The 12,174-nt window shown below is 39.8% G+C and overlaps 1 protein-coding gene across 1 annotated transcript; it reads left to right on the forward strand.

Annotated features, from left to right (window-relative positions):
* Positions 1-6,554: 6,554 nt before the first annotated feature.
* On the forward strand, positions 6,555-7,214 carry LOC145822054 (uncharacterized). Its single transcript, XM_082918636.1, has one exon. It carries the CDS (start codon positions 6,555-6,557, stop codon positions 7,212-7,214), a length of 660 nt encoding a protein of 219 aa, XP_082774762.1.
* The last annotated feature ends 4,960 nt before the right edge of the window (positions 7,215-12,174 follow it).

Consider the following 12,174-nt stretch of genomic DNA (forward strand, 5'->3'; position numbering starts at 1 on the left):
CCAGATTGGAACAAAACATTTCATGCTTGTTTTTGAAAATGGTTTGCTACCCGCAGGTAGGCTTGAAACATTTGATGATTTATTCCAATTCAGATAACCCAACCTTCATCCACAGGCATTCAGGCAGGTATATCAGATAAGCACATAGCCTCATGGTAAGCATGCTATTCATGGCAGCACTCACACGCATGCAAGGATGCTAAAGCATAAAGCTTACCGAGTACTCCAAGCCAAAATAAGAATTCATTAGAAATCATGCATGATCCTAACTATACAGAAATGCCTAATGCAACACATGCAAAATGCAATTATAGCAGGCTCGGCTATTCTAAGATGGCATATGAAATGTTACAACTATCATGTATTCAACTTTGAAATTGAAAGTACAATGCAGTTAGTATGATGCGCCGAGCCTGGTGCATGCAATACAGATGAATGAATGCAAACATGCTGTCATACTGTATGCTAATTTAAATATGCTCTGATCTAACCATCGTAAGCGGATAAATAAAAGGGAGAAAGACGTGGGGTTGGAAGACATACAACACACACACGCACACTTATTACAGTTGTGCCCTCGCGCAGAGGGTCCGAATAAATAATACAGTCCAAATATTACAGTCCCAAATAAAAGAATATTACGGTCCAAAATATTACAGAATCCTAATTAATTAATGAATTAACTAAGAAAGCAAATAAAACTGGCGCGCAAGCCAGGGACTGCCTTGCTTCTGATGGATGATGCATGTCCGGATTGTCTTGTGCGGAAATCCACCGGAATGCCCCAATTAGCCTCTGTTTACATCTGTTCTTGAAATGCGTGCCAAACCCCAAAAAGTTGCTGATTCCTGATTTTGCTGCAACAGATAGCAGGAAATGGGCATAGCAATGTATTTGCACAGATATATGCATGTCTCGATCCTCGTGCCACCAATCACGCATACCGAGGCATGATGGCCGAGGAGTCGAAATGCACAACTCAATATAGGATGAATGCACATGAAACTACAGCTAAAACCTAACTCCATCATGGATAATCCGGAGTATCGGTGACTGGGGAATTGAGACACATTCCGTCACTCGGAGTACGAAATGTACCTCGTTTCCCGTGTCCGGGCTAACTCCTATCCCGAACACGATGCAATATGCATGATATGCATTGAAAGGCAACTAAGATACAATCCTAACATACACCATGCTATGAAAGTGAGGTGCCTCGAAGTGCGTGCACTCGGGCACGCAAACTGAGAGAATACAAGAATGCAATCTAAGATACAACCTAGTATGCACAATGCTACGAAAATGAGGTGCCTCGAAGTGCGTGCACTCGGGCACGTAGACCGAGGCAATGGAAAAATATGATGAAAATGAGGTGCCTTGAAATGCATGCACACGGGCACGCAAACCGAGGCAATGACAGAATGCAATGAAAATGGGGTGCCTCGAAATGCGTGCACACGGGCACGCAAACCGAGGCGATGACAGAATGCAATGAAAATGGGGTGCCTCGAAATGCGTGCACACGGACGCGCAAACCGAGGCGATGACAGAATGCAATGAAAATGAGGTGCCTCAAAATACGTGCACACAGACGCGCAAACCGAGGCGATGACAGAATATAATGAAAATGGGGTGCCTCGAAATGCGTGCACACGGGCACGCAAACCGAGGCAAAGACAGAATGCAATGAAAATGAGGTACCTCGAAATGCGTGCACACAGGCACGCAAACCGAGGCGAAGACAGAATGCAATGACAATGAGGTGCCTCGAAATGCGTGCACACAGGCACGCAAACCGAGGCGAAGACAGAATGTAATGAAAATGGGGTGCCTCGAAATGCGTGCACACGGGCACGCAAACCGAGGCGAAGACAGAATGTAATGAAATGGCATGGAAACATGATATGGGCTTATACCAACATGAGTGAGCCTCAGCCACACTCACATAGGATGCCGTCGGATAAAAATGAAGTGCCTCGAAATGCGCGCACACGGGCACGCAAACCGAGGCGATGATGGAATGCGATGAAATGACATGGAAATGACAAATGGGCTTATACCAACATGAGTGAGCCTCAACCACACTCACATAGGATGCCTACGGATAAAAATGAAGTGCCTCGAAATGCGCGCACACGGGCACGCAAACTGAGGCGATGCAAAAATGCGAACTATGGCATGGGAAATGATATGCAAACATGGTAATGGGATTTCAGCACTAAAAAGTGGGGGAAAACAGTCCCGAAATGAGGCGAAATGACATGAAATGCATGGAATTGTCCCGAAATGTGAATTTAGGCACCCGAAAAGGCCTATAGCTATGCCAAACATGCACAATATGGACATACAATGCAAAGACAGAAGCTAGACAGTCCCAAAAAAGGCACTTTCACAGTTATAAACATGGCCAAACAGCAAGCATAGGTATGGCAAAAATGGCATGCAAGAATAGGGGCCAAAAGAGGGGTAATGAAGCAAGTGACACAAGAAAAGCCCAAAATGAAAAATTTCCTTCTACAACACTGAAGAGGGACCAAAAATATGAATATTTACAGTTTATGGCAGCCTTAAAATCAGTATACAAACATGCTAAAAGTGTGATGCAAAATTAGGCTCAAAAGTGGCTACAACATGAAGTATACAAAATAATCACCAAACAGCCAAAGACCCTCAATAAAACATGTATAATGGACCAAAATAAGGACTTTTCCAGAACTGTAAAATGGCCAAAAACAAAAGCATGGTAGGCTAACTAAACATGCAAGAATGGGGAATAAAAGAGGGATATAACATGAAGTGACCTATGGAAGCCCCAAACCATGAAAGGACCTAAATGAAACATGAAGTATGGACCAAAATAAGAACTTTTTCAGAACTGTAAAATGGCCAAAAACAAAAGTATGATAGGCTTCCATTGCATGTAAGAATGGGGAAGAAAAGAGGAGTATAAAGGTAGGTACAACATGGAAGTCCCAAATGGTGTTGAGCCCTTCTTCAATGTTGAATAGGGGCTCAAAATAAGCCTAATATCAGTTTACAACATGCTCGAAAATAAATTGCTCATGGGTCAAAAATAGCATGCAAAATTATGACATACAAGAGGGTCAATGAAGCAAGTGTGTCATGGAGGGCTCAAACAGGGTTGAGCCCTTAATGAAAAGTGAAGATGAGCTCAAAATATGGCCCTTTTCAGTTAGGGCCGGAGCTTGAAACAAAAAGCAAGTGGGGCTTAGAAATAGATCAAGAAAAAGGGTCAAAAGGGTAAAAGTATTACTTACCCTTGAAGACTCAAACTTTTGTTGCTTCTTGGATGAATTTGCAGCTTCTTTAGCCTTTGAGAAACCTTCCTTTTTGCTGGAAATGAGGTGGTGGTGGTAGAGCTTGGTGGTGTAGAAGGAATGATGGTTAGGGACTTAGGGTTTTTCAAAGAATTGAGAAGGATGAAGATGGAGTTGAGTATGGAGACTTGAAGAACAATTTTTCTAACCCTTGTAAGTGAAGCCACCAGCTGGTTATAAGGGTTCAAAAGGGGGTGTAAAGGTGGGGGAAAAGGAGAGCAAAATTCCCCCACAAAATATCCCCCGGATAAATATCTTTTCTGGGGGATATTGCCCCACAGCTGTAAAGTGCACAGTGCAAGGAACACGGCCGGCCTAGTACTTTTGTTGCAGGTGGCCGGCCGGCCACACCCCCTAGCCGGCCGGCTAGGGGTCAAAAGGTTCAATCATATTTTCTGGGCGGCCAGCAACTGGTGAGGTACTCCTATGTGTGTACAACACAACCATGTGGTTAAAATTCCAAGAAAGTGGGTCCAAGGGGTTCAACATTGGCTCGGAAAGAGGGGGTCAAAAGGGTCAAGTTGAATTACTGGCCGACCATGAACTTTTAGGGGCCTCTCATGTGTGTAGATCACAGATATGCGGTTGAAAGTTCAAGAATGTGGGCCCAAGGGGTTCAACATTAGCCCGGAAGAAAGGGGTCAAAAGGGTCAGGTAACCTTAATGGCCGGCCACCAACTTTTAGGGGCCTCCCATGTGTGTAGATCACAGATATGTGGTTGAAAGTTGGCAACATTAACTCCAAGGTGTTCAACATTAGCTTGGAAGTTGGAAAAACGGGTGCCGGGAGGCTCCGGAGGAGATATAACTGGCTGCTGCAACAATTGCTGGCCTCCCACCCTTCAGTGACCTCTCCAGTGATAAAACAGAGGTACCTGTCAAAAATGAACGAAAACCGTTGCAAAACGAATGCTCGGGGACCAAAACACGCAGTTCGGGGTCCCGAAAATGGGCTGTTAAACACCGAAAGTGGTGTTTGGCCACGAAGTGGGTTTCTCAGACCCCAGTGTCCCTCAAAATGGAGAAAATAAGATGTATGCCAAAAATCAGAGCAATAGGAGATGGTTAAGCGGTCCCGAACCGAGGCACACGGCCTGACGGCTCCGAAAACCGGAAATCGGACTCCGAAATAGGAAAAATGGCCTACGGCCACCAAATGTAGCCTACGGACATTGAGAGATGGTCTACGGGACCTCTCCCTCCCCTCAGGAAAAGAAACAGAGAAAACCGAGTCTGGTTCGCAAACCGAGACAAGGCACAGAAGAAGGTTCGGAAGTCTGGAGGCAGGGCTCACGGCCGCGACTCTGAAACTTCTGAACGAGCACATTATGCAACATCACCAAGCACTCAATCGGTGACGTCTGAGTCTTAAGGTCGGTCAAAAATGGGGTGTCTACACTATCCTAGGCATTCCTAGGCCATGTTTAAGGCATCTTAATGTGGATATTGATGTAGAACCACATCGAGTCAAGATAGGGACTAAGTTGTTGATTCCCAAGTATGTAACTTAATGTGTGTTCGTTCTATAACTGTGTAGGGTTGGCATCCGAGGATGCTCATTAGCTGCTTATAGCCAGTGCTCTGTAAGTAACAATGTTGTAAAGATATGTTCAATTATGAATATTTTCTGAATGATCAACTGTTCTGTTTACTGAAACATTATTGTTAATGAACGAATGTTTGTCCTATTTGTAAACTGTATTCGTGGCATCCTTAGCAACTTACTGTTACTGTACTGTTACTGCTACTGTCACAGAGATCTCTGTCGATTCCCAAGTTTGGAACCACTACTGTTATTGTTATGATGGCCATCAACTGACTGTTCGATCTGTTAAAACCTACGGTACTGTTTTGCTATGGGATGTACCACATATGACTGCTATGGTTTCTAAACAACTGATATGACTGGTTAATTACTGAAAGGACATTCATTCTTAACCTCTTTACATAACTGTTATTCACTGGGGTTTAGCTCACTGTTTATATATATATATGTATGTGTCCAGGCACCGGACCGATGTTAGGAGCGTCAAGCTAAGCCCCCATTTTATCAAAGCCAACCATTGTGCCTCACTTCAAGGTTCCGAGTACGTCAAGCCAAGGCTAGTTTGGGGTGTTTTAGATTTCCCCTTTTGCCTTTGTTCTGTAATAAATGTTAAGACTTCCACTGTACTGTTATGTTAGGAATTTGGTCCCTAATCTGAATGTCTGTATATGATGTATGTATATATTGTTTTGGTTTTGAATGTGAATATATTCAGGAAAGTCGTTTTGCATTCAGAATGTCATAGCTCATTGGACACCTTTTATTTACTGTTTTGGCTTCCGCCAGCCCCTTACTCTGTATTGCTGTCTTTACTGTTAAGCAGGCCTTTGGTAATCACGGATTACTGGCTGGTTACGGTGCTAAACCCATAGGGGCGGGTTTGGGTCATGACAGAATCTGTCCAAACATATTCAAATCTGTCTGGCACCTGTTCAATCTGTCTGAACAAGTTTATACCTGTTCGAAATAGCCACTTTTTTGCCTATATAAAGCATGCTTCCAGCAATTCATTTCATTCAATTCTTTTCCTCAGATTTTTGTCCTTCTTTTCCTATTCTTCCTATACTCTTGCATCAGTTTCTGTATTTAATTTTAGGAATAAAAAGAGAGAGAGAGAGAGAGAGAGAGTTACAACAAAGGTTTGGTTCGCTAAACTTAAATTTGTAGTGCTGCAAATTTAAGTATTAGTCGTTGCATCCTAGAAAGTGGACGCAAGTAAAACTCGAAACACCAGAATGAGAGCGAAATCTACTTTAAGGAGATTGTGTTCAACACAAGTCTCGATATTAATTTCTGCAAGTATTTAATTCGGGAAATAATTTATATAATTATTTTCTGAATTATTTTATTTTATTGTTTATTTAATTTATACATTTAATTTACACACATACACCTTTGTGGGTCCTAACAATCTTAAAGTAGATTTGAAATGTTTATTTAATTGTGTAAGACAAACAAACATTTTGTTTCGAAAAATTAAATAGTAGTCATATACTATTTAATTTCTTAAATAGTAGTAATATACTGTTTAATGATTTCTTTGATAACATAGTAGTAATATACTATTTATCATTGGAATTTTGTTACAAAATATTTTTTTTGTATATTTTGTGTGTATTTTCTTTTGTGTATAAATTTGTGATTGGTACAATTTTTATTTTGTCAGAATTATGACAACTGAAATTAACAGTACTGAGACTGTTATTACTCAAACCCCCACACCTATTGTGCCAGTGATGATTCCGACAGTATCGGTAAATCATGGAGAGAAGCCAGAAAAATTCAATGATAATGATTTTAAAATATGGCAACAAAAGACGATGTTTTATCTTACCACATTGAATTTGGCTCGCTTCACTCATGAAAAGGCACCGGCACTGAACGAGGGAGAAACTGACCGACAAGTAGTTGCTGCAGTCGATATATGGAAACATTGTGATTTTTTGTGTCGAAATTATATCCTCAATGGGTTGGACAATACACTGTACAATGTGTATAGTGTAAAAAACACAACTAAAGAATTGTGGAAATCTCTAGATCATAAGTATAAAACAGAGGACGCTGGTACAAAGAAATTTGTTATCGATCGTTTTCTGGATTTTAAAATGATGGATTCCAAAATGGTTATTAGCCAAGTTCAAGATCTCCAATTAATTCTCCATGACATAGATGCGAAATGGGTGGTTCTCGGTGAATCTTTCCAAGTGGCGGCAATCATTGAAAAATTGCCATCATCTTGGAAAGGATTCAAGAATTATCTGAAACATAAGCGCAAGAAGATAAAATTGGAAGAACTGATAATGCGGCTCCAAATTGAGGGGGACAAATGAGGTTCCGACAAGAAGTCAGGAAAGTATGTCATGCAGGCTAAAGAAAATGTTGTGGAACATGGACAAGGGTCAAAGTTCAGCAACAAGAAACGGAAGCATGATGACAATGGTCCCAAACAAGGATCCCCTAATAAGATAAATAAAGGGATCAACAACGGGTTCAACAAAAGGTTCAAAGGCAAGTGTTTTGTGTGCGGCAAAGATGGGCATTGTGCTAAGGATTGTCACATTCGCAAGGACGGAGGGAGTTTAAGCAAAAAGCCAACACAAGCCAACATAGCTGAGGATTTTTATCTTTCCGATGGAGTGGCAGACATCAATCTTGCTGCAGTAGTCTCTGAAAAAAATTTGGTGGGCAATCCCAAGGAATGGTGGGTGGATACTAGAGCAACCCGCCATATCTCTGCATATAAGAAGATGTTCACAACCTACAAAGTGTGGAAAGTGGGGAACAACTTTTTATGGGAAACTCCTCCACTTTAACTGTAGAAGGACAAGGAAAGATTGTGCTGAAAATGACCTCGGGGAAAAAACTCACTCTTAACAATGTACTCCATGTGCCAGAGATTCGTAAGAATTTGATTTCTAGTTCATTGTTGATCAAGAATGGGTTTAAATTAGTCTTTGAATCTGATAAAGTTGTACTCTCCAAGAGTGGAATGTATGCAGGGCGAGGTTACATGAGTGATGGGCTTTTTAAGCTCAATGTAAATACTGTTATACCTAATTTGGTTTTTAATAATAAGAACACATCTTCTGTTTATATTACTGAGTCTTCTTTCTTATGGTATGGTAGATTAGGACATATTAATTTTAATTCTTTACGTAGACTTGTTGCTTTAGAATGTTTACCTAACTTAGAATTTGATCCTAATCATAAATGTGAGAATTGTGTTGAGGCAAAACTCACTAAGGCATCATTTAATAAAGTTGAAAGAAGTACTGAACCTCTAAGTTTAATTCACACAGATATCTGTGATTTAAAATTTGTTCAAACTAGAGGAGGTAAGAAGTATTTTATTACTTTTATTGATAATTACACTTGATATTGCTATGTTTACTTGTTGAGAAGTAAAGATGAAGCCGTAGAAGCTTTTAGGCAATATAAACTTGAGGTTGAAAATCAACTTGGCAAAGCTATTAAGATAGTGAGGGGTGATAGAGGTGGTGAGTATAATGCCCATTTGAAGAATTTTGTTCTAAACATGGTATTATTCACCAAACCATTGCACCTTATTCTCCTCTGTCAAATGGTGTAGCTGAGAGAAAGAATCGAACTCCTAAAGAGATGATGAATGCCATGTTGATTAGTTCAGGGTTACCTCAGAACTTGTGGAGGGAGTCGATTTTGTCTGCTAACTTTATCCTCAACAGGGTACCCCACAAGAAACTCAATCAAACACCTTATGAATTATAGAAAAGTTGACGACCTACCTATAATTACCTCAAAGTGTGGGGGTGTTTGGCCAAGGTGGCAGTCCCTAGTCCCAAAATGACTAAGATAGGACCAAAGACCGTTGATTGTGTGTTCATTGGATATGCCAATAATAGTAGTGCATATAGATTTTTAGTTCATAGATCTGAAAATCTAGATATGCATGTAAACACTATTATTGAGTCAAGAAATGTATCGTTTTTTGAACACATTTTTCCTAGCTAGGAAATTAAAGAGAAAAATTTAAATAAAAGAACTTTTGATACTGCTATGGGTAGCAGTGAAGACCAAAACGATAATGAAGTAGATGAACCTAGACATAGCAAAAGGGCTAGGATCTCTAAATCATTTGGTCCAGCATACCTATTAAAAAATGAGCCTCAAAACTTCAAGGAAGCAATGTCAAGTCCTGAAGCTCCATTGTGGAAAGAGGTTGTGAATAGTGAAATTGAATTAATACTACAAAATCATACTTGGGAACTGGTAGATCTTCCACCAGGATGTAAACCTCTTGGATATAAGTGGATATTCAAGAGAAAAATTAAAGCAAATGGTTCAATAGATAAATACAAGACTAGGCTTGTTGTTAAGGGATACTGGCAGAAGGAAGGCCTTGATTATTCTGACATCTATTCCCCAGTGACAAGAATAATATCTATTCGCATGTTGATTGCGATTGCAGCTTTGTATAATCTAGAAATACATCAAATGGATGTTAAAACAGCTTTTTTGAATGGCGAATTAGATGAGGAAATCTACATGGAACAACCAGAAAGGTTTCAAGTTCCCAGCCAAGAGAAAAAGGTTTGTAAACTTGTCAAATCCCTTTATGGATTAAAACAAGCTCCAAAACAATGGCATGAAAAATTTGATCACGCTATGCTTTCGAATGGTTTTAAGATAAACGAATGTGACAAATGTGTCTATGTTAAAAGCACAAACAAATGCTATGTCATAGTTTGTCTTTATGTGGATGACATGTTTATTATTAGAAACAATAATGACATGATTAAATCCACAAAGAAAATGTTGAACAAAAAGTTTGACATGAAAGATTTGGGAGTAACAGATGTAAATTTAGGAATAAAAATTACTGGAACATATGAAGGATATGCTTTATCTCAATCTCACTATGTTGAGAAGATTCTGGAGAAATTTGAAAAGCATGACAACCGTCCTGCTAAAACAGCTGTTGACATTAGTCTTCATTAGTCAAAAAATACAAGTGTGGGCATATCACAATTAGAGTACTCTCGAATAATCGGAAACTTGATGTACTTAATGAATTACACTAGGCCAGATTTAGCCTATGCTGTAAGCAAATTGAGTAGGTACACAAGTAATCCAGGGTCCGATCATTGGAAAGCGATAATTAGGGTACTTAGGTATCTAAGACATAACTACAATTATGGCTTACATTATACCAATATCCAGCAGTATTCGAGGGGTAGAGCGATGCAAATTGGATATCGGATACTAAAGACTCAAAATCCACTAATAGATATGTCTTTACCTTGGGAGGTGCTGCAGTCTCTTGGAAATCCTCCAAGCAGACATGCATAGCAAGGTCGACAATGGAATCTGAGTTTATCGCATTAGATAAAATAGGAGAAGAAGCAGAATGACTTCGTAATTTCTTAGAAGACATTCCAATGTGGCATAAACCTGTGCCAGCTATATGCATTCACTGTGATGGTGAAGCAGCAATAGGACGGGCACAAAATCATATGTATAACGGTAAGTCTTGACACATTCGTCGAAGACATAATACCGTTGGGCATTTGCTCTCATATGGAATAATTTCCATAGAATATATAAAGTTAAAGGAGAATATTGCAGATCCATTGACTAAAGGGCTAGCCAGAGAGCAAGTGTACTATTTATCGAGGGGAATGAGATTAAAGCCTATTACTTAAAAGTCGCCATAATGGCAACCCAACCTAGTTGACTGGAGATCCCAAGATCTAGGTTCAAAGGGACAACCAAATTATGGATGACTTCACGTATCACTAAGGAGGTTTACTCCTACCCATTTCTATGATAAGAATAGTGATACCTGTAGCGTTAGTAGGATGAGTTTTGCTTTTAATGATTCTTATAGCTTGGACATCCAAGTAGGGTATAGCAGGATACTTTTAATAAGAAATCACCTATATGAGTGTGAACTGGGCCGGTTCTGTGAGAATTGAGAAGGCCAAATTTTCTAGAGCGCTCATAAATTACCAAGCGTTGTTCAGGGCCAAAATGAACACAAACATAAGAACCAAACTGTGTCTGCAGATGCACTATGTGTAGTCTATTGTCTTAGCTTACACAAACAACTGAACAATTCAAGGTAACGCGTCCACTAGTTAGCCAGTAAGTCCGATAGGCTTTCACTAGAGGAGGTTCAAAGCCAAAAGCTGCCTATCTCGATGTGGTGTATCTTCTTAATGTACTCTTTTTTTGTCTACATCTTGTTGCATGTCCATTCTCGTGAATTCCATTCATGTGGGGTATTGTTGGAAAATGGCTTTTGTATTACCTTATTTTTTTTGTTAACTTTAAGCATTAATTAAGGTGGGACCCAAGCGTTATTTTTAACGCTTCTAATTGGGTTCATGTTTAATGCCGCGTAGTGAATAAATTCATGTATTTGGTTGCTCAAAACCATTTCGGGATGAATGAGAATTCAACGCTCATTTTCGGGTTCGTGGAACTAGTTTTTGGTGGGTTTCTTACACATTTGTAAAATGTGCTTATCCCACATTAGAAAGGCTTGAGGTTTTGAATGAGTTTATATACCTTAACTTGGGATACTTGGGATGAGCCCCAAGGGGTACCCAAGTTTGTGGAAGAGTGAGGTTATGGGTGAAGTAGGCTAGACCCATTGGACTCAAAATTAAAACCACACGCGCGTTGCCGCCGTTCGGTCGATCAAGCGGGCTGGGCTGGGCTTGGGCTTGTCCAGCCAAATACTTATCTTTTTGAGCCAAAAAATTTTGTAATTTATTTATTTATTTTTTATTTTGTTTTCAAAATTCAAAATAAATTGGTCCAGAATTTTGCTTTCACTCAAACAAATCCCTAACAGGTTCAGACCCACCCGAACAGGTTCAAAGGGTTCAAAAGAGATTCAACTCTAATTGAATCTGTCTAAACAAATTCAAATCTGTGTGGCACCTGTTCAATCTGTCCGAACAGGTTTATACTTGTTCGGAACAGCCACCTTTTTGCCTATATAAAGCATGCTTCCAACAATTCATTTCATTCAATTCTTTCCCTCAAATTTTCGTCCTTCTTTTCCTGTTCTTCTTGTGTTCTTGCATCAGTTTTTGCATTTAATTTTAGGAAGAAAAAGAGAGAGTTACAACAGAGGTTTGGTTCGCCAGACTTAAATTTGTAATGCTACAAATTTAAGTGTTAGTCATTGCATCCTGGGAAGTAGACGCGGGTAAAACTCGAAGCACCGAAGCGAGGGCGAAATCTACTTTAAGGAGATTGTGTTCAACATAAGTCTCAATATTAATTTCTGTAAGCATTTAA

This window comes from Camellia sinensis, chromosome 3 (genome assembly GCF_055761805.1).
Source record: "Camellia sinensis isolate YWXY chromosome 3, ASM5576180v1, whole genome shotgun sequence".
NCBI lineage: Eukaryota > Viridiplantae > Streptophyta > Magnoliopsida > Ericales > Theaceae > Camellia > Camellia sinensis.

What these genes read in the sequence shown, in the direction of transcription:
- LOC145822054 (XM_082918636.1), top strand. Translation starts at nt 6,555, where the DNA reads ATGACAACTGAAATTAACAGTACTGAGACTGTTATTACTCAAACCCCC.